Raw genomic sequence first — 27078 nt, 5'->3', positions numbered from 1 at the left:
AGTGTATCATTGCCGTTCATCAGATCAGACTGGTATCTGTATTTGCCTGTATGTGAGAGTGACTGCTATTCAAAGAGTGACTCATCTCCTCTCAACTGAACTAGACGCGTATTTTTGGTTGTGTACAGGCGGCCTGTTGTGCGTATATGTTTTGCATGTGTTGTGTGTGGTCTTTTCGTGTGTGTGGCAGCAGCCTCTATTATCCTATTTGTGAACCCACCAGTCAGATGTGGCACTTTCCGTCGCTGCCTTCGCTTCTTTTCTGACTGGACTGAGGGAGCACTGAGCGGAAGCCAGAGCCACTGCAATCTGTGCTAATGTGTCGACTGGCGTGTACATTTAGGGTCTGACTGATAAGTGCTTTTAGAGGCCTAATACCCATGTCAATTTTTAGGCTGATGCTGCCAGTTTTTTTTTGTGCTGACACACATGTACTGACTAATTATATTCAAAAACTCCTTGAAACACAAGGAGGCATGAAACAGCTTTTGGACCGTCAAAGGACACTTAAACATGGCATTGAAAGCCAGACTAATGAAGGCGGACACTTGCATGGGTTCTGCAGCTCCATAAGGCAGAGTGACACAGGTTTCATTAAAACCTCCCACACAGTTAGTAGTTAGTGATAACAAAATAAACACTGTTATTTAGAATATATTTGAAGTAGTTAGGCTGCACTTAAAGGAACTGCCTGCACAGTATCTGTTAAGACAAAGACTGGACAGTCCGCCAACACGTGTGATAAATGTAAAGCGATTCTTGGCATTGTCACTGAACAAAATGCTCAAAACAGCTTTTTTTTTTTACCTTCCCCTGATGGTGTGATGTTGGAGCATTTCCCAGAACAGTATTATATAAAAAGAGTCTCAAGCCATGCTAGCAACATCTATTAGATAGATTGCCATGAAATTTGGACCAGACAGTCATGGTCCTTTCAAGGTTAATTGTGATAACTCACTAGTTTTCATTTAATGGCACCATCAGGTCAGAATTAGAATTTGCCCAATTCGGATTATAAAGAAATAAACTCCTTAACTAATTGCATTACTTAGAGCCTCAGCTGTACTTTGTGTTTAGTGCATTTGCATGACTAAACTAAGATGGTGAACATGGCAAAAATTATACCAGCTTAACATTATTATGAGGGGTGTCGCCATATATCGGTATTGATCATTTGATATACACAGTTATGGTTTTACTTTCACCTCCTTACTCCTGTAAGACAAAATGCCTGTACAAAAAGTTAAAGATGAATTTGACTGATTTAAATATTGCAATTATATTGTTATTGTGAATTATTTTTGTCCCGATACGCGCGCAGTGAAAATGTAATATTGTGACAGCCCTTGTTGGCATGCTCAAAGCACCACTGTGCCAAAGTACAGACTCACAGTGGCTGTAGACTCTTGGTCTTGTTACAATGTTTGAATAAAGGCACAAGGCAATTAACTGTGGGCATTTAAGGATTACTTTACTGTTCATTTTATATGTCTCAGCAATAAGAACATCCATGCTTTCCACGTCTATGACTGACAACTAAGCAAACTATAATTACAAGTCTGAACAAAAGAGGCTGTTTCATCAAAATAAAAAGAAAATATTATCTCTTCATCCAAATACAATACTGTACAAAATGTGCCATGTGTGAATGCCTGCACAGTAGGCTACACTATGATTGAACTGCAATTACCCATTCTATAAAGCGTTTCATGTTTTTGTTGAGAATGAGTCTGAGTGGTGGTGATTCAGCTTGATGGTAATTTGTTGAAGCCGTAGTTGGTGGTGTTGGTGTTGTGTAAGGTGTTCCTGAAAATGCTGAAAAAGGCTGTTGATGCAAAAAAAATTCTTGTTTCAAAAATTTCACATTACAATACAAGATGACGTGAGAAATTTGATTTTAGAATGTTCATGTTTGTGAGCTTTTTTTTGTCAAAATATGGATTCATTAGTGTGTGTATCTGCTGCTACTTTTTCCCTGCCAGTTCTATCAAAACCTGAGGCAGAAATATGGTTGCTTCATTAAAAATGTAAAAAATCCTTTTAGAAATTGTCTGTGCTTCTTTGTGTACAGTCATGTGTGTATATGCAAGCGTATTTTAACATTCCCACAGTTTCTCTGATCAAAAAGGCAAGTTTTGAGACCAATACCTAAAACATCAATGATTCCCAAGGAAACAACAATCCAGGTTGCTCTGCTTTGAAAGCTTCAACAAAAGACAGGTAGTGCAGAGCATTGCATCTCTTGTTGCTCAGTCTTCAGACTGTGTTGCGTGTTGTTGTTGCCTTGGACAGCTCTAACAAGGCCTGCGTTAGCACAACAGAGGGCTGGAAATTATTACGTATAATGATCATGTCATGATGTCATGATGGCCATGCCACCCATCTGTCTCTCTTGCACATTCTCACTCCCAACTTGTCAAATATTGACGCGTGTTCAGTGGTCCTAAGCTTCAAACTATGAAGCTTTAGGTACCCCTCTTGCATCAGTATGTCAGGGACAGCGTGTCAATAACTCCCTGCGTCAGTATCAGGCGTTGAGCGACACTGACCGGCCATCGGTATTTGACGAGTGGTGAGTGAGAACGGGTTGGTCTGTTTTTATGATTAATAGCTGACGATGGAGAACGCAGTACTCTCATGTATATACAAGTGTGACCCGAGGATGTCCTTCACTGCTGTTCCCACTCTCTGGATAGAACATTTGGTTGAAATGATTTGTGTTGCTCTTGATTTGCAATTGTGTAGGTGGTGAAATAGCTGATTTTCTTGTGGAAATAATGGACAGCAGTTAACAGAAAAATGATATCTAAATGCTTTCTTACCAAGTGATCTTTCATCCTCAAACCTCCAATTTATTGCTCTTGTGGAGGAATGGCAGTGGAAGTCATTGAAGCCACGCAGTGGGAGTTTAAGAGTGCGTCTACAAACAGAAAGGAGGAATTGAAACAAAGTTCAGAGAATGGGTGTCCATCAGGCTTTTTTTTCTTCTTTTTAAATCAGCAAGTGGATCAGATTTGACACGAGGCACACTCTCGCAGACACACTGCGATGATTCAAATAAGGCCTAATCACCACCACAGCTGTGTTGTGACACACCAGAGGCCGGTATCTCTGCAGGGGTGTCATCACAACTAAGGCATCTTCTACTGATCTGATACTATGCATCCGCCCGACTCCAACTCTGCATCAAATACCTAGAAACCCAGAGGAATGAAAGATAAATCAACACTTTGATGAAAGTGATATCAAACAAGTACAGAGCATCTTCACTTAGTGCGCTCCGCCTTTCAGAGAGGTCGTGTGAAATCTACATCTACGAGAACACTGACATTGTGAATTAGTGGTTACAACTCACTGGAACAAGTTCCTGAGTCCAACATGTTAATGCTCTCTTTGCAAGCTTGTTCTTCTGTTGTCCATGTGCTATGTGAGACCATTACATGCTTATATTTCAAGTTTGATAGGCATCCTCAGTACATTCATCACACTATCCGTTTAAACGGTGAACAGATAAGAATGTGTTTTACTTACGTACAGGAAGGCTTGCCATTGGCGATTTTGTGATTCCAGCTTAATTACCAAAAATGTAATCAATAATCTCTATTACGCTAAATAGCGTTGCATTTTGAGACAGTTCCTCCAGTTTTTTGTGTCTCCGTCTGTTTCAAATCTGTGCAACAAGACAAACACATTGTGTGGCCACAAAAACAGCACTGAATAAAACATCAGATTCTCAGTGAGAAGGCCACACAGATGTAACCCCCTGTTATTCTGAGCCATCTAAGTTCTATCTTAGCAAAATGAACAGCAGACACCACACCATAGTCTTTCAGAATACCTGCAGAGTTTGTGTGGCAATTCTGCTGACCTTGTTACATAACTTGCGTGATGGCATAGAGGAGTAAGTAAAATAGGATTTACAGTAGTAGGAGTAGACAAGCAATCAACCCTGTATTTTGATTTTGTTGTTGAAAGCTTGAAATAATTGGAAAAATAATAATAATAGAAAAGAATAATTGGAGGAAAACACATGAATACTGAAATGGTCTTATGATTTACATTGAATGTGTAATTGTTAATAAGTAAGACAGCATTAAACTGGCTCATTGTGGAGTTTATGCAGTGACAGGAACACATGCGTGACTAAACTGATCATAGTTCATTAATTAATTTGGCTGTTTCATCTTCAAAAGTGACAAGATGAAAAATAAACAGTCATTGCTAATTAGCAACAAAGAGGGTGACAGTCATTCTCTATTAACGCATCCTAATTATGTTTCTTTGTATTACAGAATGAAACCTTGGTGTTAGTATGACGCTTCAGCATGTCATAGCAATGAGTCGCAGTAAAGATGGGAAGATGATTTGAGGCAGTGACCGATGGAACTGCAGGAAAATCAGTAAGACTTGTCATGAATACGATGAGGGATGAAGATCCCTCTCCAAAGGAACATAGTACCACGAGAAGACTGAGTTACTATTTCATTTGAATGTGTTTACAGATGATGTGTTCATTGTATACTAACGTTATATTTAACACACAATGGAAAATGTAAGTCATTATTACAGTTTATATCCATGAACTACTGTGTATATTTTAAGGGACAGAAGAATGTATTTGCAGACAGATAGTGCTGTACATAAAAGACAAAAAAAACATCTCACACATGGCTTTTCCCACAGGATCATTTGGGTTCCATTGTCTGTGATCTTATTAAGCAATGGTTGAATTAATTTACTTTATGTGGGGGTGTCATTATTTTACAGCGAAAAAAGAAAATTTCACTCATGATTGTGTTGTGACTTCCCAGAGTTACTCAAGCACAATCCTCCAAGGGAACATAAGTGCTCTTACCGCCCACTGTAGCTGCTAGATGAGGAGCCCGAGAACAACTGTAGATTTATTTTGGGAAGGAAGACTCCACGATTTTTTTGTTTGTTAGAAGCTGGTGTACTGCTGTAATGATTTGGTGTGGCTGCAGGCATTTGTTTTGAGAGACAGACCTTGTCATTCTATAAAGTTGAATTCAGGACTTTGTCTTGAACGTTGTACAACCGCAGTCCTCAAAGAGCCATTCACACTTTACAGTTTCATATTAGGACGTATCTCTAGGAGTTTAACATTTGTCCAAGAGTCACGCCATATTATGGTACTTGATTCAATTTAGTTTTTTTTTTTTTATCATTTGGCAGCAGTTATTTTGTTCTTAGTGACTAATATGCACTTCACTGAAGTGTTATTGTAAGCAGCAGCCTCATCACTGTAGCCAAGATAAGTGACTGCAGTGCAGAAAGTGTGGGGCTTAATAACCAATTTATTTTATTTTTCCGCCTTAAGATGTTACTTTTTTAACACAAAAAGGGCAAATTCTCGCAAGATGAAAAAATCCAACATTTCCCATCAAGGGTCACATTTTATGTTTCAAAGAATGTCAAGAAAAATACGCGTTCCACCAAGAATAAAAAAAGGTTTGCCATCCCTTTATTAACACACCATGGCTCAGTTATTGTCTGCTGGATTAGTTTTGGCCTCTCTCTTGTCAATTCTCAATGCACATCAGCCCACACATCACACCCAACTGTCCACATATTTATCTCCACAGCACGCTAAAAACAATCTACATCCTAGCAGTCAGTTAAGGGAATTTAGACATCAGTCCGTGATTTCTTACATGAAACAAAGTGAATGTACATTTACATAATACCCAGCTAAATAAACAGCAGAGAGGTGAGTTGAGAGATTGATGGAAAATGCAACACAACACCTCCAACTCTAAAACTAGAGCCAGCACATTTTATAACCAGTCCCTAATTAAAACCATCATCCAAACCCCTAATAAAGCCTGAATCAAATCAACCGGCTCCTTTTACATTAAAGCATTTTTTAGTGCCTTCAGACTTGTTTCAACTCTTTTATGGACCTGTTATTTGCCTCTGCATGGAACCTGCACAGATTTCACACTCTCCCTGTGAAATAAGGGAATGTGTTACTGTGATACTGTGAACTAACTTGTTAATGTGAGCAAGGTGCACATTTAAGACATTGTGTACTTTTGCTATAAATTCACACAGCCTCTTCTATAGGGCATTTCATACCCCTCTTATGTTCAACACAAATATGAAACAAACCTGCATTCCACCTGACCTACAACACATTTGCATCAAACGAGGAGATTCGGGGGGGTTGTCAATAGATCTTGTCGGACTGAGTGGAACACTTGGTGAAGGTTTGGAGTATGTAATTCCTCTCTCCATGGTAACACATTAAGGAAAAAGTGGCTTCAATTATACTCAGAAATGTTTCAGGATGATCCTGAGGTAGTCATAACCCTCATGAAAAGACACTGTATTGCTTACAACCTAACCTACTATAACAAATTGTACTCTCATGACTTACAATTGTCATATGTGAATACTTAATAATTTTATAACAAAGAGGCATTATCTTACAGGAATGAAATTATCCACTTTTGGTAAAGGATTAAGTGGTTTTAAAACGATTAGTGATCAAAAATGATACTAGCATTTGTGTGTGACTACATATATTATGTGCACTATTATCCACCATATGAGATCCCACATTTGGCTTCATGAACAATAGTGAGATTAGAAAAGGGTCACAGTTAGCCACTGACACTATGCAACTTTGGTGTATTTTATGAGGTATGACTCAAAATGTCATATTGACTTGCTTGATAACGTTTGTCTCCTTATTAGCCTTTAATGCTGGAGGGCTGTTATTACTCTTATCTTGTCTTCCCACCTCCTCCTCCTCACTGACGCACCTCCCTGAGCTCTGTCTATGGCCAAGCAGCGCGCTCCCGTCTGCGCGCGCTCCTCTCAGTCGATACGGTAAACGGGTGTCGGCGTGAACGTCGCTGAGCTGTGAATGGACATTAACAGGGAATGTAATGTCGCTCGCCCACTGCCTGGTTTCTTCAGCCATTTAATCTCTGCAACGGAAGCCGGGTAAGTTAATATGTTTGCAGGTTGCACATATATTGACTGACAGGCTGTCATGCAGTTTCTGAATTCATGGACCGAAATTGGGAAGTAGTTTCTAGACATGCGCTTCATGTGATATTTGCTATATGTGATCAGGTTTAATTGACATGACATGACATATGCAGTTGTCATCTTTGTCTTTTTAATATTGCATTCATCAGCGTTATCTCTGTACATTTAGGAACCTAAACAGAGCACCCACTTTGCCTCCACCTTTGTGCAGAGCATAACTATTTTAATGCATGTAATGAGATAAAGTCAGGGCTACATGATCTCATAGACTTTCGTAAAATGCATCGATGCATCTGTATCTTTATAGACAATTTGTCATTGTGTCCAATCCGATCACTGTTTTTCTTATTAATTATGCGACTGATAATCAGAGGGGAGAAAATCAGAAACAATAGAATCAGAAACAACAGAATCAGATTTAGCAGACTGATTTGTATAGACTGGCTATTGCCAGGATTTTTACCAGACCTGGCTCCCCAAGAGGGAGTAACGATTAGAAGATTCCTCTTCTGGGGGGTTGAACTGAAAGCAAAGGCTCTCCAGTGCAGTGGCTAAATGTGTGTTTGTGTATGTCCAGTATACTGTATATGATCAAAATCAACTTCAACTTTGACTTCATAAGAAAAAAAAAGCAAACATAGGACACGCTGGAATCCACCTGGGAATTCTTTGACCAGCAGCAGGTCCACTTGGGGAGCTCTCGTGGACCGAACATCAAAGATCAAACCCACAACATTATATGGAGTTTGATTAAGAAGGACGGCGTGTTCCATAGAGATACAATGAGAAAGGAAGAGCAGGGGGGCCTTGCAAGGGTGTGTGTGTGTGTGTTGCAGCGTTTGTGCAAGATACAGTCGGACTGGGTTGGTGGGATGAAGAGACAGTGAGGGAATCACAGGAGTGAGTGACTTGCAGTCTTTTTCACGTACATTGCCAGAACAGAAGGAATTGCAGGTCTGTGACGGGATGAGAACAGTTTTTTAATATGATAGTTGAACACGCCACACACCCCTGCACCACCGTAAGCCTTACCTCACTACAGAAACACCATCCTGCATTGCACAGTGATATTGGATGTAATGATTGACACAATACTTGGCTGGCCCTTGCATGTCCAAAATACAAATGTATCTCCAATAAAGACAGTAAGTTCATTGCAGTCGAGGACATAATATGAGGAAGCTTTCATTTAATGACTTGAAATATTGAAAATGGTCTCCACACTGTGCTCTTTTTGGCCGAGGAGACACATTTACTTATGGTACTTAATTATAGTGGGGGAGTTATCTTGGAATTAAAATAATGGACACCAGTGGTGGGTAGCAGAGGCAAACCAAGGACATATTGTGGCTCCTGATGATATAAGGCCACGGAGGAGCAAGGATTCAGCTCACCCTGTAGCACGCTATCAAGTGGACTTTTATACAGGGTTGCACCAGACCCACTTTTCCTCTGTGATACTGATGATCATATTAATTACTGATACCGAGTACCGATCTGAAAGCAGTGATCATTTTATTGGAACTTGATCATTCTTTTATGTTTTATTGGAGACGGTAGCTTTACACCACTACTTAACTATTGAGATGACAGTATTGGTGCGGATACCAATCCATCCATTATACCATTATATTCAAGACCCGTGTGGAGACAAGAGTATATATGTACCCCTAACTATTATGATAAATGCACCTTGTTTGCCTTATTCTTATTTGTATTCAAGTTTTCTTGTATTCTTTCCTCGTTTGTGCTCTTATATGCTTCTGCAAGCACCGGATTTTCCCTCAGAAGATTACAAAACCTTGATATCTTTTAAACTTAGACACTTGATGTCAACCAATTGTAGTGAAACAATATCAGTGGTCATTTTATAGAGCGAAATTTGCAAGCTTACATCTTACGTTACTTGACTGCACTACTTTTACAGCTCTAAAGGTGGGAAGTTTGCAATTGAGAGCATATCTTTGTTTGAGGAAGTGCATCCACACAGCTCTCAACATGGCAATGGCTGAGCCAGCGGCAAGCAGCTAACAGTGCAAACAGCATAAACAGTGCAAAAAAACAACAACAGCACAGACAGTGTTTACCTGGTGGGGAACCGGAGGGTTGGTGTTATGCTTCCGTGGCGATGCCGTGGGTCACACACAGAACGTCACATGAACTTGAACACGCACCCACTTTCAAACTTGCTACATAATCAAAGCACAGAGAAGCTCAGATTACATCACACAGAGTGAGAGTGGCTTTGCTTTGCTCAGGACGGCATGATTCCACTATGTCTTTATGTAGCAAATGAATGCTCTGAATTCTGAATTTAGCACCGGGAATAATAATTCAAATAATAATAATCTCTATTTACATATTCATTAAAAAAAAAAAGCAAGCAAGAAAAATAGAGGCAAAATTAAAGAGAAATGAAACACAAGGAGAATGATACACAGTTTAGCAACAGCAAATGAAAAAGTAATGGTGCAACAGTAAAAACAGAAACAGATGTCAGGCTCTCCAATCCTCTAAGTCTATCAGAGTGCATTACAGTCGTCCAGGTGAGAAAAGACACAAGTTTCTCAGAACTTCATTTAAATCTGCATACGACATAAATATTTGCACATCATTGAACCCAAAAGTGGGAGATGAAAAATGTGGATTTGAGAAATTCTGAGAGGTGATTTTTTGTGAACTTTGTACAGCACACTTTTTAATAAATGCTCAAGGGACAAGAGAGAGATGGCAAAACAATGCCTATACTGAATCTCCTGTTAACTGGGTGTTGTGGCATTGTACTAGAAATATTTCACAAACTTTGACCAGTGAATTATAACCTCTTACAGCCAACTGGCAAACAAAATACTGTAGCGAGCAAATTTGAAAGTGTAGAAGAGAAGGATGCTTTAATGATATTCAACAAGTGGTTCCCCTCTATTTATTTTGTGCAGGAGTGGTGCGCTTAGGTACATTTGTTTATAGCCTGGTGGGTCTAAGTGGCGAGCTGAAAGTTAATTGATCTGAAATAACAGTAAACGGTTTATAATATCTGTAGTTTACGTGCATGGTTGGTAGGCTACTTGGACAACCTATCCAGCTCAATATTTTGAATTAGGCCCACAGTTTCTTTTTGCACTACCAAAAACTACCGATAATATCAAAAGAATGCAACCAACCTCAAACTATAGGGTCTTATGTTCTTTGACTGGATGAGTGTTTGTTGGCTGGCGTTCATGCTTAAATTTCAGTTTGTCCTTTCCTGTCACAGAGTTGTCTTTACCTCATAATATAATTTAATTAGGACAAAAGCAGTTTGTGTGGCTGTATGCACTGATGGTCCTGTCACGTAAATTAGATTGATGAGACAAGTACATTTTCTTCTTGCCTTGTGGAGCATTTAGGTAAGCTGTTGGTGTCTGTCTGTGTTTCCCTGGCTAACAAAGCCCCGACAGATATCTGATGTACAGCTTTTCACTGTCATGTCACAGAGGAGAGAGCCTCAATCAAACTCCGTCTGGACACATCTTACCTATTCGTGTCAGACAATGAAAATAGAGCTCTCTTTTTTTCCCTAATGTGTCTGCTAGCTCTGCCGATTGTGAAAGTAACTGCATAAATGCTTCTCAGCTACCTTTTAAAAGGCCCAAGCATTCAGGAATCAATGTTTAATTATTTGTCACCAATCCATGACAAATGAGAATTCAAATTAAAGGTTCTCATGCAAACGTTAGTTGGCAACAGTATGCAACTGCTAAACGGCTCTCTTTGTGAGTGTTTGAAGACATTTGAAATCTGTCTTGGTCTTCAAAACCAAGACAGCATAAAGCGAACGTACCGACACCATAATGGGGATTCTTGTTTGTGTAACTGTGTTCGTGAGGCAGCACGCACAGCAACAGAATGAGAGACAGATAGAGACAGCACCTATTTGCCTGCTGTTGCCCTGTTTGCAGAAATTAATCCTGGGATTATACAGTAAATTACTTTGTAAAGGTGAACAACCACCTAACTTTGACAAACCTGTAGGGGCTACATCTACTAGAGTGGCTCTTGTCTGAGAGATGGTCTCTCCGTGGTCTGTAAAAGGAAATTGACTCCTAATGGAACAAGAGCAAAAGCCTTAAAGCCCCTCTAGTGGCGCCTACAGGCTGCAATGTCCATTCAATTTCACAAAACAATAGTGTTGGATGGAATGGCCAACATACTGTACTTGCACTTTTGTTCGTCTTACAGCCTTACCAGTGGTGGGGCTAGAGTTACACAATTTTTCTTGAGCATGAAAAATATGGAAGACCATTTGGTAATTTATATCCACCCATCCATCCGTTCGTTAAATGATTACTTTTGTAATGTTAGGGGACCTCATGTCATTTTGCAAAAAAAACAACATTGACTGTCCTTTGGAAACGCCAATCATACTGCCGTGTCCCATGTTGAAGTACGATATTTTGTCCACTCATCCATTCATCCTGACATCCTCCACTCGTAAACTTTGTCACCTTCTTTGCTCCCGTCATAATTAATAAGGACACTAGGAGAATTTGTGACTTAAGTTAAAATAATTTGGGGTACTTGCTGAAATGACTGATGCTGTCTTTCTCGTTGGGAGCTCATTCCAATGTATCATTGGGATTTTTCTTTTTAAAGATAAGGCTAACCCTCCTTGTAATATTATTGACAAATCCTGTCACATTAAAGGGAGAATGAGTAGGATTTGTCTGTTGCAGTTTGTAAACCAAACATTCAAAGTTGGTTCCTCTCCGGCTCAACGAGGGTTACGGTGTTTGTTGAAAGTCACCCCAGATTCACTTTTGTTGTGAAGTTTATGTCCGCTTTTCGGTTAGCCTTGGTACATTTTCTTTTTTTTGCTTAGTATCTGGTTGGGCCTCTGCATGTACAGACACATATGTATCACTGATGATTGAGAGGGATTCTTTTTGTATGAGTCTATACATAGGATTTTAGGAAAATCATTCTCATTCTGCCTTTAATTAAACCCACTAATCAGGATTGTCTTTGTATCGTATCCACAGACTAGGCTCATGTCTTAATCCATTGGTTTCCAATGTAACACCCCGTGATTACCAACATGTCCAAGATGCTACCAAGGACAAACAGTGAAGATTATGTCTTCCATATTTTCATCCTGCAATTGCTTTCCCATCTGTCAAGTTCTGGTATATTTATTAAAAATAGATCACCACCGCATGCAAACACAAAGCAGAAAGTGGCTTGTGGATGCACTTTTCTGTGGCATTTGAAGGACAGACAGAGTGACCGACCAACATCACCATCCTTAAAGCTGCTAGGATGGCAAAAACTGAATTTGTCAGACCTAGCTGCAGGGCAGTGTGCATCATTTATTCTGCCTAGATGTGCTTTTACGTAAAATTGTTAAAAAATAGGATCCACACAAAGGACTCATCTTAGAGTGTTTGCCATCATCACAAACTTGACATCTGTGGAAGATGGTGGTTAAAATCCCACCCCTTTGCATTAATTCTTAAACACAAAACTGTACGTGCTCATTTCCCCCTCTCAGATAATATCCTGATGTGTGATGTTTGATGAAAAGGTAGATTTTTCCTTCTTTGTGTGACTTTGATTACTTTTATGTTTGTGCTGATTTTCGAGCAAGCAGAGCCATTTCCAAGACCACAACACATTGAATGCTTATAGTCTGAATGTGTGGGATAAGTCAAAGATAAGCTAATATGGTTGGATATTGCTTGGTGAATTTGGGATCCAGACAGCACATATGGGCCGACAGGCTTGAATGCAAATTTCCCATTGGCTCTCTTTGGGTTAGGATTGACATCCAATTATTGACTTGCTCTGCTGGTGGTCCCATTTCAGCTTAGTTTCAGCTGGGGACTGGCACACAAGTTATGGATTCACCAGTTCGTCATCGATCACAGAGGGTAAAAGCATAGAATTTACTCTGAATACTTGATAAATGAGCAGTGCTTGATCTCATGTGGCAAAATCGATGCGCCCAGTTTTAGTGCCTAAACTGATTTGAACGTGTACGAGTATTTAAAAAAAACTGGATTTGATTGTGCAGCACTTGTCCATTACTCATCCCATGAGGACTTGCAGTGACCTCAGCGACTGATTCCAGTTACTTTCAAAACTTTGTGTGTGGGAAGGTTGTAAATGCAGGCAGGATAATGCCTGTATGAGTATTTCTGTGTGTCTTGTGTTTATGTGATTGTGTTAACTGGGAATTTTCTTACAATATTCACCACATCACTCTCTTTTTCTATTTAAACGTAAATTATTTTCTGCATAAGTATGAACAAAAAGCACAATAAGCTTGTATGGTGTGCGTTTTGGGGCATTTGGGGGTTTGTTTGTTTGATTGAAATTGAGTCTAGTGATGCTGTTAAGTTTTCTGCCAAAGTGTATTCCATTTAAATTGTTTCCCTGAACTTTATAGGCCCAATTTTATTGCTCTCTTAATCTACATTTGAAATGACTCACACTCGTGCAGTACATCCTCAGAAGTGATCTGGAAACCCATTGGCTCAAAAGCAAATCCATTGGGGTTGTTCTGGAAGGTATGAATGTATAAATCTACTCAAACCCAAACGTCACCAATAGAAATTCCAAAGTACTACTGCCACTTCTTCACTTCACTTCAAGAATTTGGTAAACTATTAATAGTTTGGTTTTGGTTAGTGGATAAACTAGACTAGATAGCATTAGATTCGGAAGCATTTCCATATCTATAAAGTTTAAAGTTAGTGTATAAAGTTTTGCGAGCTTGCTGCCTGGCATCATTTAACGATTAGGAAATTTAATTTCTAACCACAAAGGGTTCGGTCGGTCAAGGTTTGGTTTACACGAATCTTCAATTAACTGACTTCCTGTTTGTCTTTTAATAAAACAAATCTAATATCATTGCCACAATCATTTTAGATTAATCTGTAATTGGTTTAAATTATGACTGCTGAGTGTAGTATAAAACTTCCCAAGTTCTCACATTTCAGCAAGGTTTCAAGTAAGGAAGCCCACAAGCAACTGCCACTAACATTTATACATTTATATGTATAAATTGTATACATATAAACAACAGAGTGAGGTAAATCAATGACAGGCAAATACAATATAACAAGCTTTGCATGATTCCTACATCTCCTTCCTATCTTTACTACAACATTGGCTGATACAATCCAGTAAAACATCTTGCATGCTTCTGCTATCATGTTGTTTACTTATGTATTGTTAAAAGCATACGAAATCCATTACTTATGCAGTCATCTGACAAAATATTTTAACTTTTAGCAATAAAAAAAATCAAGGTTTAAGTGCACTTTTAAACATTCTGTTGCTTGCCTTTGTTTTTGTGAAAACTGCAGTCAGTTGTCAATATTCACTGCTAGTTTTTAACAATTATGGAACAAGGGAAAAAAACAGCAGCATATGTACACCATGAATCTGTATGCGTGTAATGTAGCGTAATGAATGTGCCATGTCAGACCATAGCTTTTCATCTATGTTCGCAGCAATTTTAATGTATATTATCAGCTGCAAGTGGCGAGCTGAGTAAAGGCTAATAGACCTGCTGAAAAAAATTAGTTTTGAAAGCCCTTAATCTCAACACTTGATAACATAATTCAATTGGTAATTTCTAATGTATTCAACCCCTGCAACTATGTTACTCTCAAGCAAATTGAAATCATAAAGCTGCATGCTGCTGCTGCTGCACTCACAGCCTTTTCTCTCACCTTGCAGGTTTTAATCACACATCGGTTTCCAACAGCGGACAGCACACAGCTCAAGTCAGCAGCATATCAGAAGAAAATTCAGTAATGTTGTATGATTTATTTCGATGAACATGTTACTAATGCATGCTATATAGCGAAAATACCTGCACACCAAGTTCTACTTATGACTTCTCTCATAGATCCACCTTGAACAATCGCATACAGCGTGTGTGCCAAGCAACTGCTTATTTTATCTTTTATCTCCCAGTTTCTATCCTGCATTAGTACATTTCCCAACATCACTCTAATTGAAACATTTATTACCAGAACGAGAGTGTGCCAGAACTGTATAACCTTGATCTGCTCCAAAGAACTGTAAGGAGACTTACTAAATAGACGGGTCTGTCATCAAGCAAACTCTGATGTAGTATAGTAAACACCAGCCATATTAATACAACTAAGGTATGTTATTGATGGCAATGCTGTTTATGCATTCGAGGACAACCTTGTTTCTAAGACATCAGCAACTTTTCAATTATTGAAACAAAGTCCCACTATCCTCCTTGTATCCTTGTCTTGATGTTTGTTTGATGTTGCTATAAAGCAGAAGAAGGTGGCGGAAGTGAGACAAAAAGAGGACATGCCATTAAAAGATATTTAAATTGCATTTCCGCATGAATTATGTTTCTTTTTTACGTGGACCTCCCAGCAGTTTAGCCATTTGCTTCATTGCCTCCACCCAGTCCATTTACACTAAGGTGCCCTCATTGCAAGGAAACTCTTGTGGAAATAAGTGAACATTGGCAGAGGATATTAGCCCCTGCTGGTTTGAGCAACTATGCATGAGATGCACTGATTATTTCTGTTTTTAGGTTCATTATTTTCACATAATGTATATGTATGTATACCATAATGTATTCATTTTTAAATGAAGCAAAATGCTTAGCATGTGCATATTAATATGTGACAAATCTTCTAGAATCCTAACACATGATTATGTTAACATACATATTCATGACAGAACCATTGCTGTACAGACTCACTGTCATTTAAATGCTTGTAGTAATATATTGTTGAGCAGAATACACATTTCCCTTCTCTATAGGCCATGACCTGTATAACACAGATGTGAATACAGGTAGTTTTGTGACATAAATCAATAGCGCTACAGACAGTAGCCTTTTTGAGGAAACACAATTGCTTCCTTTTTTACATTCCAGAAATGTGACACAAAAGTAATGGGGAAGAAGTTGGGGAGGCTGAATGGTAAAGCACAGCACTTTCAAATGGGAGATGATATGTTTCCTGCTTCCTACCTGTTTTTAGGTTTCAGTCTGTCATGTTTGGGAAAGACATTGGTTTTGTTGGAATACCAAAAAAGTTTCGAGCGTCCAGTTGGCATTTACTATCCAATATTTAACCAAGACCACAAGTACTTGGAGTACTCTAAACCATACAATTCCAAACCATGCCTTCGTTGCCAAAAGCAAACACTGTAGGAAAACAAAGCTCTTGCTTGCAGCTGTTTTGAGCAGCAAGATCAGACAAACCGTCCTCCACGCTGCCAGCCCAGTGCTGAACAGCAGACAGATAAAGTTAGCAGCTAGCTGGTGGACGTGTTTGATCAGATATTTTTATTGAGAGCTGGTGGCATATTTTGCCAACATATTAGCCCAAACAACTTCATTAGCTGTTATGTGGCTGCTGTTTATCTGGCAGCTGGCGTTGATGGTTCTCAGTGTGAAGGGGCCATGCAATTAAGAGAGGCAAACAATTCGCTCATTTCATATTTTTGGCTGCAGATATTTTCTTCAGGAGTTTTCTAATCTTGCTTCTTCTCCAGGGGGGTTTGAATTCATGAAGACATGAACATGATTAGTGACCCTAACAGCTGTAATGTTTTGGGATCAAGTCATTCATTACATAACTGTAACTATAATAAATACTCAAAATATCATGTAGCTCTTTAACCCTTACTTGGTGAGAGATAACAACCGCTGCTTTTTCTTGGCAGCTATACTGTAGACAAACAGATGTCTTTGAAGTGAATAGATGTGTAACTCCAGTTTCAGCATTCTGAAAACGTTTGTCTTTTGACAACCCACACTTTATCTCCAAATACTATACTATCTAAAGGCTGTGGATAATGACATGACACATTTTATTATTATTTCCAGAAAAAAAGATATCATGGACACCTGATTTAAAATATTTAATTCAGATTTGTGTCCTTTAGTGAAAAAGCTGTGCTGTAAACTGTGTAAAGACTCACATCGTAGGCTAGGAAAGGATGTACGTTTTAGGAGAAATCATCTTAATTTACACTGTGTGATAAATGCAAACCGATCCATATCACACTGACCTCTTCTAGGTTCGCACCAAGCTGCACACTTTATATTTCTGCTTCAACACACAATGCTCACAGTAATTGCTGACAAAAAAAATCCTTGTTGACTGCAATTAAATAAATAGCACATCATACTGTTCCATGCTGTATGCATAAGCAGAGTAAAGTAATTATAAATAAGCCAATATATCAAAGATTTCATAATTAAGTGATATTACAACTATTAATTATGATATATTAATTGTTGGAATTATAGTAAATATGTGTTTATTTATATATGTCATAGTTGCATTGGAGTTTATTTTCATTTCATTATAGAAACCTTTATTTTGAAGTATCTTTTCCTTTCATCGCAACAGCTTTTCCCATTGACAGTCACAATCACAACAACTACCAGCTAGAGCAGGTGCTAAGTCCTTATGAGATTGAAATGAAAAATACTGCTTTGAAATAGGCCCTATAGTTCTCCATTATACGTGGATGGCAGCAGAAGTCTATCTACGAGGAGGCACTGATGACACACAGCTGATTCACACAGTAACCTCGCGACTTGGATGAGGTCCCAGAGAGTGGATTGGTGGTGGGACGGACCAGTTGTGTTTACAAGTGATGTAGAGAGGAAAGTAACTTCCATGCAACTGTGTGTGTCCAGTGCACATGCTGACTTCAAAGAGACTCAATCGGCTGAAAGGGAGTGCCTTTATGGAGTCTAAAAGACACAGTTAATGACAGACACCAGTAACAATTAGCCGTTGATTTTAAACTCAGTAGTACAGACAGATTTTTGCACATTTTGCTAGTCGAACTATTACAACAACTAGTTTTGTTATTGTGGATCAAAATATGTGTAGTGGTTTTAGAATGTTTCTAATTCACTGCTCACTAGATAAAGGCTTTAGCGGATTATTTTTCTTATAATTAGAGAGAATATCTAATCAGAGTGATTTTTTTCACATTATCTAATTGCTGTAGGCCTACTACATGCTAAAGTCTATGTGCCTGGCAGTGAATTCACTAACATGTTAAGCTGTGTTGGGGAAGTTACTTTGTAAAGGTATTACTATACATATTTAAAGTTAATCCTGTCCTCATTACTGAATGAAAGAAAAAATCAATCTCAGTTGTCTTTGCAGTGCGATACAGGCCTTTTCAGTGCTCATTGTGTTACTGGTACTAAAGTATATATTATTGATTATAGTGATACAAGAAAGGGGTCAATTCTGCCATCATATTTTGCATCTACATGGAAGTGCTTTGACAGAGTGTCGGCTTTAAAGGAGAAATTTGACTTTAAAGGAGAAATTCATGTGACATAAGCTCAAAATAATAATTAATAATACATCTCTTGACTTTCCAGCATTCAAGCTCCTCCATAAATGTGCTTTTTTATCTTCTTTCCCTCCATATATAAACACACATGATCTGACAGCAGCAAAGCACTGAGACATGATTATAGTTTCTGTACATAAGCTGTATTTTACGGCCGATCAGTCATTCATGGTATAGATATTTGTAATGGCTGCCTTGTACAGTATGTGGCTTTAAATGAGACAGTTCAAGCTAATGTATCACTGTATATCAGCCTCAGCCCAAAAGTGCACAATAGTGAAGTTCAAGTCTATACTGCAGTAAATTCCAAGGAGCTTCCATCTTAAAAGCTCTTTCATGTCTAATATTGAGTGTTGGTGCAGACCAGATGTGCAGACCAACAGATGTTAGACAAGAAGAACCAATGGATCCTTTCCAGCACTATATACTGATAGATAATTCAAAGTTTCAGCTAAGTCCCTCTCTACTCAAAAATATGTTTTCCTAATTGTTTCCTCACTTGGATGTTTCACTGTGCAGAATGATGTATGTGCAGACTTTGACATTAGAAGAAATGATTCTCACTTTAATATGAGTGTAAGACGTGTATGCACAAGCATGGTCACGGTCCAATATCTAACTAAAGGCCTCCAGTGCACATGCACTGATGATGCTTATGATTTAAGGATTCTTTACAGTTAAATACCACACACAGCACAGCACACAATGCAAAGGATTAGTTAAAACTAGCCTTTGATTTGATGCACTGATGAGTCTTAAAACGATATCATTCACTGAAAGCGATGGTAAATAGGTAAATATGAAAACCTGTGTGCAGCGTACATATCAATCATCTATAGCAATTAAAGCTGGTTAGCACAACTCAGACGCTGACACCGGCAAAATAATTTACTTTATGTGAGCTATTATCACCTCCATCCGTATATACTGTACACAACATTAAAATGCATGTAGTTGAGCATCATGAAAACGAAAATAAAAGATCCAGCGTCTCTGTCCCATTTGGTTATGGTGAGCGCTTGAACCAGTTCCATTCAATTCAGCTACTTCTATCAGCATGGAGCTATCTGCTTGTGCAGTGAAACACCAGCTGTGACATGCATGAGGTGATCCACTCAGGCTTGAAACGAGAACACAGTTCAATGAGTGAGAACAGTGGCTGCTGCAGAGTGGACATGGCAGCAGTTTAGCCCATTCAGGGTAATTGGAATGAATGATATCGGCCCTTTTGTGAAACACAGGAACGAGTATACAATTAGCATATTTATTGTCTTTTAGTCACTTGTCATAATCCCAAACAGTGGTCACTATTTTTTGTGTTTTTTAATAATTCATCTTTACTTTCACTGATGTATGACATTTCTTTCCACTTTCAGTTTAAGAGAAAATAAAAACTATTTAATCTCATTAGAGGGATCTCTTAACAGTAACACTTCTTGCCAACTTTGCCATTAACCTCCACCACCAAATTAAATAGATAAAGCAGATGAAACGAGATGAAGAGACGGACCAGCAAATTAATCAGAGTTGCAGTCAGTCATCTACTGTATTTGCATCTTTCCAGAGCTGTCAGTCAGCTTTTCACAACTCTCCTCCTTCACAACAACACTTGGCAGCTTCATGTCCTGCCTGGGCCAAACTGTTTGTGTTTCAGAGATTGTACGCCACGTGACGGATGCAGCTTCCCTGTTCAATGTCAGAGGATTGACATTCGTTTTGGTGACTGCAAAACCTTTTGAAATTAGAGTGAAGATGGTGTTTGTACAGTGTATCTGTGTTTGTTTACAGTATTACTTAAGGGTGCTTGCATACTGTATGTGTTTGAGCTGGGAGTGAGAGAAACTGGATGAGAGTGGATTAAACTAATCTCTATATCTTCGTCACTGAATGTGGAGGGAATATTTTCAACATGCTTCTGCTTTGTCAGCATCCTTGTTATCTGCACAACCTGATTATGTTACTTGCAGACTGCAGAAGCATTCTCATATTATATGTGTGTAGCTACATAATAAACAACTCTTTTTTTTTTGTAAAAATGCAGACAGTTATTTGATAAATCTGCTGATATCGCAGATCACGGAGCCTAAAAGTTACTGAACAGTATCAGGGTGTGCTGTTTCTTATCTTTTATCAACCTCTCCATAATGGGTAGATAATTAATGGAGAAAATAATATACTGTACTACCTCCAGGGAAAAACTAATTTGAAAGCTACTCTATAATTTCAATACAATGTGGCCATCAGTCAGTGAATTAAGCTGTGTTCCCTGTTTGCTGAATTCATGCAAGGGCACTGGGTTTTGTTCTGAATAAAGCAGAGAGCAGACTCACTCTGGCTCACTGGAGCTTATCTTCAGATGGCCTTGAACAGAAAGCCTGTGTTTTTGAACATTTTGAGACAAAAGCAGATGATTGTCTTTGTGCACATAATGACAGGCTGACACTGTTAACGCATGCTATCAATCATCGCACATGCGTGCATGCTCAGGCGCACTCTTAAATACACGTCCACTTTGCCCATACTGTATAAAATATATGCTTGTGCACAAATTAAAAGCTATTTTCAGATACACAGTGACAGAGTGCAACAAAAGTGCAGCAGTAATTATCATCATACCTATCTGAGCAAAGTACTCTGTCGGTTTTCTTCTAAATTCATTCAAGGGTGAACGGGAAGGAGAGTATAATTGCAACATAACACAGACCAAGACAATTTTATTGTCTTAAAAGACTCAAATCACAGGTGTAAAGAAACAAACATGCCACAGCAAAGAAATTCGCCTTAGAATATCTGTGAAAGCATTTGTATTTTTTATTTTGCAGCCAAAGTAGCATAATGAACTGTGCCTGACTCTTCTCAGCAAAGAGCTTTATGAAAGAGTTTGCTGAAACTGCACTTAAGAAAGTCATTTTCTTGCGCCGACCCTGAAAATCTATTAGAAAACATTTGCTAACAGGTCAGAGCTGCTGTTTTCAAAACTAGCTCCGACACTGTTAATGGTGAGCTGGAAAAGCAGACAAATTGTGTGTGCAGAGAAAAATACTAAGTAAACATAATTTGTAGTAAACGTATAAAGACGGTACCATAATGCTCTTTAACAATCTAAAGGTTCTTTGTGTCTTTATGCTTTATAATCTGTAGTTTATTATACAATAAAACCACCACACTAAGCAAAGAGCACCAAGGTGACTCAGGCTGGCTGAGGGATGGCAGTGCCCACACCTTGAATGAAGTAGTGAAACAATACTCATCATATGCCTCTGCACCACTTCACATTTACACTGTTTAATGTGCTCAATATTTTAATTATGCCACAATTTCACCTGCATCTGATGCTACTTGGTAGTAAGGGTAGTATATTGTACAAGTTTATCTATAATGGTCCAACAGTAAAAAAGATATCTTTGGCTCTATGGAACCCTTTTTGACAAGAAGTTTTCACGGTGAATTGTTTTACCTGGCACTTTGCCATGTGTTAAGGTTAAGTGAACTGAAATCTCTTATCTCATTCAGTTGTCATGTACCTTTGCCACACCACTCATCCACCCACCCCCCAGTGGACCCACTCTGAGAATCGAACAGTCTCCGCAGAGACCTGGGAGTCAAGAGTTTGGCTGCCTTTGCTCCATCGCCAAATGAAGTAAAAGTACTGTACTACTTGTTGTTTCTATAGCAACAGTTCCCACTCATGTCTTCGGGGTACCGTGCAATGCGGAGAGTGAAGGAGAGCTGCAATGACAATCATACCTGAGTATATTGATTTAATCATAGAGGCTGTTGGTAAATTAATGGTAGACAAATATACAAATATGCCCAATATACAGAGAGGGGTATTTGTGGATTGCAACAGGCAACACAGAATATTTCTGTCTGATGTTGTATGTCTTTAAGTGTCAGTATGTTCACATGCCAACAATTCCAAGAAAAGTTATCCACCAATTTTGAATCTTTTGGAGTTTGAAAGGCCTGTGAAACAACATTAATTGTTATTGTTAAACTCAGGATAATCATATCAATGAGCAAGCCAATGAGCTATGTTAGACTGACCCGAATTGGAAGAGCAGGTGTCACATCATGTGAATACTTACTTCAGCTCATAATAAGATCCAATGTTCCAGAAAGCTGTCCTCAAGAATCAAGTTCATTTGAATTGAAACAGACATGCAAACATTAGTTTCTAAGAAACCATTCACTGTATCTGCTGTGTAGGTGTACGCGTCCTTGGCTGTTTCTTTACTTTGCCGTTGTACCGTCTTCAATAGCTCTCTTTTGTTCCCTCTCTCTCTCCCAGGTGTTGATGAGTGACAGAGGTGATGTGATGGCAGAGCTAGCAGGCAGGACAGAACCGAGCCGACGGTCTGCTGCACACTGAACCAGCTGGATGCAACACGTTAGAGCCTAGACAGGTAGGAGTGGACAAGGTAAAATATAAAAATGTCAAAGCATTTACAACCATTTAAGGTTTCGAGACCTTGGACGCAGTCCTTAAAGTCCATTATCTTTCAAGCACCTTTTGAATGAAAACTTTCATTTTATCAGCCTTGGCATGTTTTGTATTTGAAGTGCAGAAAGCAAAATCATTGTCTGTGACTGTTTGAAAGAAGAAGATGTAGGAATAATAGCACAATTTTATCATTTTATTGTGCTAAAATGCTGACTGGCTGATTAAATTCCACGCCAGCAAGATGACCAACAAAATAATATACACAGCAATCAAAAAAAAGATTATTTTTTGAAAATGAAGTGTCCCTAATCTCCAGTTATGTCTAATGTACAACTCCCTGTCCATTCTGCTTGCAGAATGGATTTCCCCAATTGCACTGAAGGGGTGTTTGCCACAAGCTGCAGTGGTAATGACTCACTGGAGACCACTAAACTCCCTCCCAGTAAGATCCCGCTCACAATGACCCTGTCTGTACTGGCTATCCTGACTACATTCTTCAACTGCCTGGTGATCACAGCTATCGCAGTCACGCGCAAGTTGCACCACCCGGCCAACTACCTCATCTGCTCATTAGCAGTGACTGACCTGCTGGTGGCTGTGCTGGTCATGCCCTTCAGTATTATGTACATCCAGAAAGAAACCTGGCTCATGGGCCAGGTGGTGTGTACCATCTGGTTGAGTGTGGATATCACCTGTTGCACATGCTCCATCCTGCACCTTGCTGCAATCGCCATCGACCGTTACAGAGCCATTACTGATGCAGTGGAGTACTCTCGCAAACGCACAGGGGCCAGGGCTGGGGCGATGGTGGCAGTGGTGTGGCTCTTGTCCATCCTCATCTCACTTCCTCCTCTAATCTGGCGGCACTACAGTGGGGATTCAGAGCAGGAAGACCAGTGCATCATGATGCACCATCACATAACCTTCACCTTGTACTCCACACTTGGAGCGTTCTACATCCCCCTGATGCTCATCCTCATCCTCTACTACAAAATCTACCGTGCTGCTCAGACCCTGTATATGCGCAGGGAAGCCAGCCGGGCAAGCCGTCACTCATGTATGACCAATGGGAGCATGATCCCGTCATCCTACCCTGCTGGAGAAGGCGCCGACGATGGTGGACCTCGAAGTCCGGAGCCAATAAGTCCACCAGAAAAGTCTTTCTCTGAACCCTCAACTGAGGAACCGCCACGTGAACGGGTGCGTGCATCGGTAAAGGTTTTCCAGTGCAAGTCGCGCCGGAACGAGTCACGTAGTGAGTCACGGAGTGAGTCACGGAGTGAATCACGTAGGAGTCAGTTTTACCAAGGACCACGGATCTCGGGCTCACGGGAGCGCAAAGCGGCATCAATGTTGGGGTTAATAATAGGGGCCTTTGTCATCTGTTGGTTGCCATTTTTTGTCAAGGAAGTGATTGTCAACACCTGCGGTTCTTGCAGTACTTCGATGGAGATGGCTGACTTTCTGACATGGTTGGGCTACCTAAACTCGCTGATCAACCCCCTCATCTACACCATCTTTAATGAAGACTTCAAAAAAGCTTTCCAAAGACTCGTTAGGTGCAGTAATTACCTCTGATGGATCAATTACGCACAATCATAACCCATACTTTACAACACGTGTAACCAGGAGGGGACAAACTAAAGACTGGGGGTAACTGACTGAATGCTGACTGAATGTGCCTGAGAGACAATAATGATTGACAACCATTTCCAGATGCTCCACCAGGAACTCCAACAGCCTAAATAGCAGGAGCAGAGCAACGAGCTTTGCAGCAAAGTTCCACTTTGAAATCCAAGTCCTGCTATTAATAGAACAGCCTGAGATTCCCTTGATGTTAATTGGTGCGTTTGAAAGGACACTGACATATTGGTTTTTAGAAAATGGGCCATTGCTGACCTTTTTGAGGCCTGGGTTCTGAACATTACTGATCAACCCCATTAAAGGGCCTTGAAATAGCTGACCATTAAGGATTTTCCATCTAATGACCTCCCTTTTATCTAGTCCAAGCTGCTGGCTAACATGTGTACAATTCCACAGCATACCAAGTTGTGATTTCCTGTGGCCATGGCGTTATAGAGGGTGACTTTTATCTGACTGACTGTCGCAGTGATTGTGAACAGAAATTGTTGTTGAATGTGATATGTATTGAGCGAAACCCTCCAACAAATATGAGTTATATATTTGTAGATTGTTAAAGCTTTCTGTCAGGTAATGGCAACGATACTGTCTTAATCCATTTGACAATCTGAAAGCGCAAAGTTATTGACTGCCTTTCAACATAATTTATCATGTTTTAAATGTTTAGGATTAACAGCTAAGAATGCCTTCAATGTGAATAAAATGCTTTATGATCTTGGACCAAATCATACCATTAATAACGCATTCTGAATTATAAAAGAAAGAATACTTGGGGCCAATATAACAATGGAACCTGTCTCAACTTTCAGTACAACAGATTCATTTTTGGAGAGGGCTTATTGGGGTTACATGTTCCATAAGACACTGCCACTGTAATTGATGTTTTACACAACCTTTATGTTAGTTTAAGTTATTTCTTGGGATATTTGTTCATATGTCCTGGAGCCATTAAACACCCCACCCCATCTGACTCCCACGCCATAGCCACCATTAGGTCAATGAATTAAAGAACCACCAGTGCAGAAATCCTCATTGCATGAATCCCACTCAAGTACTTGGAATAGAACTACTATTTCTTTACTGCCTCCAAGAGGGTGCACGATATGTTGATGGAAATATTGTGGATGAGTCATGTGTGAGGGTGTACTGTATGCCAGAGCGATAAAGTGTGTCATACATGCACATACTGTACATCTGACAATATTAACAGTATTTGTATACTGTTTCTGTCTTTGTCTCTCACTGTTTCAATAATCAATAATAAACAGCCCACATATGAATGATGTTCTTCTCTGAGTTACTGATCATTTCCCTGAGTGAAGGTTTGGTACGTGAGTGCTATGAGTAGTGTGTGTATGGAGAGATTGATAGCAGTTATAACATGCATGATAACTCACTGATAAGCTGTATGTGTAAATGAACATTAATAGGATATACTGCAACCCCACATTTCAGTCTGCCGACTGTTAAATATTTAAAGATATTTTCCATATTCTGATATGATGACGCCCCCTTGTGGCTGTCAGAAAGACTGCGGACTTCCCAGTTGGCTGTGATGAACTGCATCACTGTCTTTCACAGCTTCAACCTATGGCTTCAACACAGACATTCATGGATCTGGAAATATGGAATCGTTTATTTGGCCTCATTAATTAAATAAATAAAAGTAATGAAAAAAATCTGCATTCATGTGTCACAGAAAAAAATATTCTAAAAGAGGACATACAATCAGAAACTAAATGCCTGAATTCACTTTAGCCCATATGGGTTTACCCAGCAATTCCCATCAAAGCCTCTTCTTTTACCTCTATCTTATCAACCTTGTAACCATCATGTCCGAATGCTGTTGTCTATTTTGAAAATGAGGGAAGAAAATGATCCCTCCTTCATCAAGGCACCACGTTCTGGAAAAGCTTACAACCAGTGTGCGTCACGAGCAACAACGACGAAAACAGGCTTCCCGTTCTTGTGTATTGCACTGTGTTCACTGGAACATGTGAATTACTACTTTCAGCACAAGTCAGCGCATTCTCTCTTTCTCCTGTAAGGCAAATTACACTACAATACATTACATGTACTGTAGTGTAATGTTATAGGTATTTGAGGCAATGCTCTTTTCTGATGTTTTGTTACCAGTAATATTTTAATTGACATACATTTTAGAGACATTTAAAAAAATGACTCATTAGAGAGAGCTTTGAAAACCCTCTTTCACAGAAGATCAATATGCAAAAGTCAAACTTTCCTCTCTATATAGTTTGTTCAAGTTTTGCCAAATTTGCTGTACACCTTTCACTTGAACGTGTAATTGACTAACTATTTATTTTTAAAAGTTAGCAAAATGTTAGTATCTTTGTAAAACTCCAAAATGCCTGCTTGTAAATTCTACTGGAAAGACTTTCCTTAATAATCAATATGACAATAGCCTACTAATCTGATCTGTGTAAGAGTACTCTCACAGACCAAACGTATGCGTATTAGTCAATTAATATCAACCATTTGTTCTAAAAAATGTAACTGCCATCTTGTGAATAAAAATGAACTCAAGTTTGCACAATGGTGTAGTCTCATCAATCTTGATGATTGCTGTAATTGCGGGGTTGCCA

General features: G+C 39.2%; 1 protein-coding gene across 2 annotated transcripts; it reads left to right on the top strand.

Annotated features, from left to right (window-relative positions):
* The first annotated feature begins 6856 nt into the window (after nt 1-6856).
* Nucleotides 6857-26819, top strand: htr1fa (5-hydroxytryptamine (serotonin) receptor 1Fa). 2 transcript variants are annotated; one of them, XM_031858556.1, is made up of 3 exons: nt 6857-6969; nt 22679-22793; nt 23188-26819. In XM_031858556.1, the coding sequence occupies exon 3, from the start codon at nt 23189-23191 to the stop codon at nt 24407-24409; it is 1221 nt and encodes a 406-aa protein (XP_031714416.1). In that variant the 5' UTR covers nt 6857-6969; nt 22679-22793; nt 23188; the 3' UTR covers nt 24410-26819. The 2 variants fall into 2 exon arrangements, with proteins under 2 accessions (XP_031714416.1, XP_031714417.1); XM_031858557.1 differs by having other exon boundaries at nt 22679-22808.
* Nucleotides 26820-27078: the final 259 nt, after the last annotated feature.

This window comes from Anarrhichthys ocellatus, unplaced genomic scaffold (assembly GCF_004355925.1).
Source record: "Anarrhichthys ocellatus isolate YVR2014 unplaced genomic scaffold, GSC_Weel_1.0 scaffold20, whole genome shotgun sequence".
Classification (NCBI taxonomy): domain Eukaryota; kingdom Metazoa; phylum Chordata; class Actinopteri; order Perciformes; family Anarhichadidae; genus Anarrhichthys; species Anarrhichthys ocellatus.
The sequence above is the reverse complement of the archived record's forward strand: the minus strand, read 5'-3'. Positions and strand labels throughout refer to the sequence as shown.

Coding starts and splice junctions, on each gene's coding strand:
- htr1fa (XM_031858556.1), top strand. CDS start 23,189: ATGGATTTCCCCAATTGCACTGAAGGGGTGTTTGCCACAAGCTGCAGT.